The sequence below is a fragment of the Phoca vitulina genome, unplaced genomic scaffold, assembly GCF_004348235.1.
Source record: "Phoca vitulina isolate PV1807 unplaced genomic scaffold, GSC_HSeal_1.0 scaffold67, whole genome shotgun sequence".
Lineage (NCBI taxonomy): Eukaryota > Metazoa > Chordata > Mammalia > Carnivora > Phocidae > Phoca > Phoca vitulina.
In genome coordinates this window covers 2948384-2954383 of record NW_022589770.1, presented here as the reverse complement: position 1 = coordinate 2954383, position 6000 = coordinate 2948384, and the positions used below count along the sequence as shown (strand labels likewise).

General features: G+C 51.0%; 1 protein-coding gene across 3 annotated transcripts in view; it reads left to right on the top strand.

The window, feature by feature from the left end:
• Positions 1–4034: 4034 nt before the first annotated feature.
• Positions 4035–6000, top strand: part of ADAMTSL1 (ADAMTS like 1) — a 901468-nt gene continuing 899502 nt past the window's right edge. For all 3 annotated transcript variants that reach the window (XM_032392420.1, XM_032392419.1, XM_032392418.1), the window contains exon 1: positions 4035–4246. In XM_032392420.1, the coding sequence (XP_032248311.1) occupies positions 4160–4246 (87 nt within the window). In that variant the 5' untranslated portion in view covers positions 4035–4159. The remainder of the gene's footprint in view (positions 4247–6000) is intronic.

Genomic DNA, 6000 nt, shown 5'->3' with positions numbered 1-6000 from the left:
TGTGCTCTCTCTCTCTCATTCTCTCTCTCTCAAATAAATAAATAAAAATCTATAAATAAATAAATAAATAAATAAATAAATAAATAAATAAATAAAGATAGGATACAGGGGTGCCTGGGTGGCTCAGTCGCTAAGCATCTGCCTTCAGCTCAGGTCATGGTCCCAGGGTCCTGGGATCAAGCCCCACATCGGGCTCCCTGCTCAGCGGGAAGCCTGCTTCTCCCTCTCCCACTCGCCCTGCTTGTGTTCCTTCTCTCGTTGTCTCTCTCTCTGTCAAATAAGTAAATAAAATCTTAAGAAAAAAATAAATATAGGATACAGTTTTTAGGGCATTGTTGAATATACCACAGAGAGAAGGGAAAATTTATAGTAAGTTTCCTTACTAGTTGAAGGCAAGGGGGGAATGAGACCAAGAACACTATGGAAGGATTGGCCTCAGAAAGAAAACAGAGGTAAATAAGATGGTTATGGATATAAGCAGATTTGGTGGAAAAGGGTAAAGGTAGAAGTTGTTCCCATTTGACTGATTTGGTTCTCTCTGAAAATCTGGAGCTCTGCATATCTTGAAAGGGAGAGAGGTGAAAGAGGAACTGGCTGCAGGTTTGGAGAAAGGGAAGGTTTGAAATAGTCATTGTAAGGGGCGGGATGGTACTAGAGTGAATGATCCAGGAGGATCGATGGGCAGTGCTGAGCGCATTGAGGTTGGTGAGATGATGCTGTGGTGCCACTCATCCGTCCTATTCTGTGGCTGTCACCTGTAGGGGTTGACTTCTGTAGGGCAGGCACCAAGAAAGCAGGTAACTGAGTTTGTTTTGAATTGGGATGTGAAGAAAAGACCAAGAGGCAAGGGAGTTGGGGGTATTGGAAATGATGAGCTCTGGGGGAAAAAAGTATGCTGGATAAAAAGGGACAGGAAGAAAAGAGTGGGCTGCAGAAGGAACTGGGACATAATGAGCAGACAGTGGAGTAGAAGTGCCCTGGAGATCAACAGGTAGACTACAGTCTGTCTCAGAATTGTGTATTCGAGTGTTCCAATGGAATGATTCTTTGAGAGGTCTGACCAGTGATGCCAAAACACATCTCCTGCTGCAAGTCCCAGATGAGAAGGCTCGTGGCCCAGAGCAGAGGCTCTGGGAAGACGGGGGCCAGGGTGAGATGAAGAGCCATCGGTGGTGGCAGGGGGTCTTTGGATAGTCCCTGTGGATTCCAATACCTGAGGAATGTGACAGTTCTCAGTTCTTTTGTTACAGTGAGGTCATTAAAATATTAAGCAAAGACATCTGTTTTAAAACATCCTCCCTGTGTTTTACACAGTATCAAGGAAACTTGATCTTCAGTGGATAATGATTCCCTCAGTTATTTCTTATACTATCAGTGATATTGGTTGGAAAGTAGTTTAAGAATCTATAGATTTTTAAGCAAATGATGGACAGTCAACAAAATCAGACTATTTTTTAACATTTGAGTCTGGTGTCAAGGATCTGGAGTTGAACCTCTGGTATGGAAGTGCCATCTTCACATAGAGAACTAAGAATGCTTTCCTTCTCTTGTGTGGCTTTCCAAACACCAACTTTGTTCTCTGGTAGCTGGAGTGCATCTTAGTAATGGAAGCCTTCATCACCTGTGGGTGGTTCCAGCAGCATCCTCTTAGCTGGTCTCCCTCCTTTTGGTCTAACTACCCTCTTTTTACCTTACACCTAATTGCCCTATTAATTTAAATTCCTGTTTCCTTCTGTTACCTCATTGTTCAAGGAATAGAAGCTCCTTTTTTCTTTTTCTTTCTTTTTTTTTTTTTTTTACCACATTGAGGTGAGAATAAATTCATATGCCTCTTAAATGAGACATGGAGAAGTCACTTAACTTTTCTGGGTCTTAGTTTCTTTAACTAAATAAAAATGTGCCTATTGAGCTAGATGGCCAAGCTCTTTGGGATTTGGCTATGTAGTTGGGCTAGAGTTCCCTTCCAATGTTGAAAATTCTGTTACTGTATACCTCTCCAGGTCTGGCTCCAATCCCAACAGTATAGCCATTGAGTTATAGGATTCTCATATGTCCAGTTGTTATAAATGCACCTATCTGGAGGGCTGTTTAAAGATTTAATTCAGTTAATGTTGCCTGGTACACCAGTGTGGGTTCCTTTTTATCTTCCAGCCTGGTGCTTTACCTTCTCCCACCCCATCATGTTAGGACCACCACCGCACCAAGCAAAGCATCTAGCCTTTTTCTGCTCAACCTGTGGCTCAAACATCCTAGCAAGATAAGCCATTTGCAATCCTCCACAGAACACTTTCCTGTTTCCAGCCTCTGTGGTCTCTGTTCCTTTTTGTGTTTGGTATCTTGTCTTTAAACATCCTACCCTTTCCTCTTTACCAATTGAAGTTGAAAAACAGGCCTGCAACCCTGAAGACAAATGTCAAGGTTTTGAACTTCAAGCTTTGACTTTCTGGGATTCTAAGTTCAAAGAGGGATTTTATTTTTCTTTTCCACCTCTGATTTTCTTGAGAACTCAAATACACTCATAATGAGTAAACAGATGAATTCTGAGAAGCAGCTCCTTGACTCTATACTAGAAAAAAAAATCACCGTATTCTGGACACAAACCCTCATGCTGGCACGTTTTAAACATTCACTTCCTATAGGCGTTTCTGCCCTAACTATGCCTCTTGTGGTTAGCAGACAGTTTGCGTCCAGTCTGTTTATGCAATTAAAATGGGCAAGATCCAAATCTGTCTAGGTCACTGATGGGCTACAGCGCTTAAGTACAGCGCTTGGCTTTAAGAATACATGGCTTGAATGAATGGTTGCTAGGAAGTATGGCGGCGTCTTCATTTTATGCTGGGCTCATCCCAGTGCGCGCACGTGGGAACTTCACAAAAGTTGTTTCAGGAGCGCTGCGCTGAATCCTCTTATCGTAGAGTTTACTGAAGTGGGGCCAGCTCCCCGCCTCTGTTGGCTTCACTGCCAAGGTTCGAGAGGGGTGGAGTGGCCTGCAAGACGGTTGGGAGAAGGGTGGGGGATTTACTTTCTCATAAATATGCTTTGGGAGACTGGCTCTGGAGCGCCAGGTTTTCAGGGAGAAATGAACCTGGGTCCCCATGGCAAAGAGCTCCAAAGGGCACGAAGTTTGCTTTCTGTTACAGAGAAAGCCTGAAAGCCTCAAGTCTAATTAATAAGAACACGGCCCACACTGGACAAGGGAGTGCTCTGGCTTGCCCCAGAAAACCACTGGCACAAGAAGACAAGCAAAGTCAGCCTCACTTTGGGTCACTTATGGGTGACGCTGGCTCTTGGTTCACTGCGTCCCAACCCGGCTGTCGTGGGTCCCCGCGGCTCTCGAGCGAAGTCCTCTTCCCCCAGACCCTGGTTGCAAAACAGTAACCCCGCGGGACAATCTCTCTGCCTACCCAGAGGATGGGTCTCCACGGGTAGGACTGAACGCAAACCATTACGTTCAGTTCTGCGCATTGTGTGCAGTAGTTTCTTAATCATCGCCCCCTCTTCCCCGGTCCCTGGAGGGCCTTGCGTGGTTCCCAGCGCGGCTGCAGCGCGCCAAGCTCTAGGGATAGCGCGCGGGGAATGGCCCTGGGGACTCGTTCCGGGGAAAGGAGCCTCTCCTTCTCATCCAGTGTTCTCCCAGGGCAGGCAGGGTCGGATTCCAAACGCGTCCAAGGTGTGCAGTGCGAGACCCTCCCTTTAAAAAGAATAAATAAATAGAATCCAGCCAGCGCTTAGCCCCGCTCCGGTTTCCCGAAAGGCGCACGCAGTCGCTGCCCGGGCGGCTGGGTGTCTGCGCTCCCCGCCTTTGCTGGGCTGACACAGGAGGGGAGGAGCAGGAGCCGGAGGGGGTGCTGGGGGGGGGGGGGGGGGGGGGGGGGAGTTGGAGCGCGAACCATCCCGAGCCAAGACAAGCAGCACATTCACAAATAACGCCCCCACCCCCAGCGCACGCGCTCCCATTCAAAGCAGCCGGGCTCGGCGGCCGCAGGGCGGCTCAGAGGACGCGCGGCCGAGCCGAGCGCAGCCCTCCCCGCAGGCGCACGCCCCAGTCCGCCCGCCGGCTGCTGCGGCCGCGGCGGAGCCCTGCAGCCCGCGCGGGAGGCGGCTGCCGCTTCCAGGGAGGGGTCTCGCCCGGACTCCCCTCCCTCCCTGCTGGGGGACCATGGCACGGCTGGCTGCGCCCTGGCACTCGAGGCTCCTGGCTCGCATCCTCGGCGGCACCTGGTGCCTGCTCTACGTCGCCGGACAGGTGAGGCGGTCTCCGCGCCTGGCGTTCCCCCACCCCCCCAGGACTTTTCTTCTAGTCGGCTAGAGCGGGGAGAGCTGTAGCCAGGGGCCTGTCCTGGGGCTGCGCTGCCACCCCGGCCAGGACAGGTGGCACAGCCTGGGGCTAAGGCGGCCCCTCGTGGCGAGCTCCTGGCTGCCGGGGTCAAATCCCGCGCTGAGCCTCAGCCCAGCCTCCTGGGACCCGTCCCGGCGTCCGGCTCGCGCCGGGGTCCTGCCTCCAGCCGGACAGAGTCGCGGGGAGGAGGCGGCGCCTGAGCCAGGACGCGGTCCTCTTCCAGGGAGTCCGCGACCCCGCACCTCTTCCGGACAGTCCTTCGCGTAGACCCTGCTTCCCGGTGGAGGCTCGGGCGGCGCGGGGGAGGCTCGGCCTCCAGGACATTCCTCCTCACTTCCGTCCTTCCCGGGACCCAGTGAACTTCTGACACCCTAGTCCTAGGGCCACCTGCGTCGGGGGCGGAGCGTTGTAAGGTGTGCAGACGCAGGACAAGGGGGCTCCCGGAGCCTCTGCGGAGCCTCTGCGGTGAAGAAAAGGAGGTTCTGGACGGCGCTCTGGGACTCGTCCTCACCACGCCCCCTCGAATACTTCTAGGGTTTTTCTCTTGAGCTAGAAGGGTGTAGGCATTGGGGCGTTCTCCGGAGTGGGTGGCTCAGGTCCCAACGCAGAGCAGAGTGTTTAATTCACAGTCTGCTTGGTTCTGGTTTATTACTGCAAGACCCTAGAGGGAGATGCTTAGGGAAGGGGTCAGGGGCCAGTCAAACCTATGATGCATGTGGTGTCTTTGGCATTAACGCTTTCCGGAGTCAGGTAACTTTTGATTAAAACTCACGAGTTAGGCAGTTTGTACATAATGTAGCCTACATAGATTCGCTTTTCACGGGATTACTTGGGTAATTCTGGGAAAATGCCCAAACACTCTTGGCCGGAATTATGGCCAGATAGCCTCCCTTTCCTCTGTTTTGCTTATGGAGACTTGTCCAAATCGGGGGATTTCCTTCCCTCGCTTTTACTGAACGTTTTGAAACTTGTTTTCAGGTCTCTCTTTTAATGGTCATTTTGATGGCAGTGGTGAGCTTTTAGAGGCCGAGGGGACCCAACAACGATGGTTAAGAGGGGCACAGAGCGGGCTAGAACCTGAGGAGCAGGGAAGACCCTACTAAGCGATAGAAATTTTCAACAAGGAACACCTGCCTAGTTTGGAGTATGAAAACCCATTGCAAAAGCTTGTCTTAATTATTAGCACGTTTCATTTCCAAAAAGCTTTGCTCCATGGCAAGGTTTCTCAGAGATGGCTGCACGTTAGGATTGCCCAAGGGAGCTCTTGAAACTCCCCTGCTCGGGCCACACCCCAGCTGGATTACATCAGAATCCTTGGGGGAGGGTTGAAGCCCCAGCGTCAGAATATATGTGGCTTCCAGGTGATTCCATTGTTTAGCTGGATTGAAAACCGCTGTGTAAAAATGACTTTGCCGTACTGTGACCTCTTCTGGCAGAATCATGACCCCAAAAGGAAAGTCAAAGGAGACCAGTAAAGGGCCTAAGAGTGGCTAAGGAGAGGGTCTTAACGCCTAGCATCCAGTCCTGGCTGCGTCTCTGTGTCATTTTGGTTAAGGCCCTTAACCTTCTATTTCCTCATCTGCAAAATGAGGGTGTTGGTCTCTGTTCTCCAAGGTACCCACCAGCCTCAACAACACCAGACAGGTTGGCACCTAAGCCAA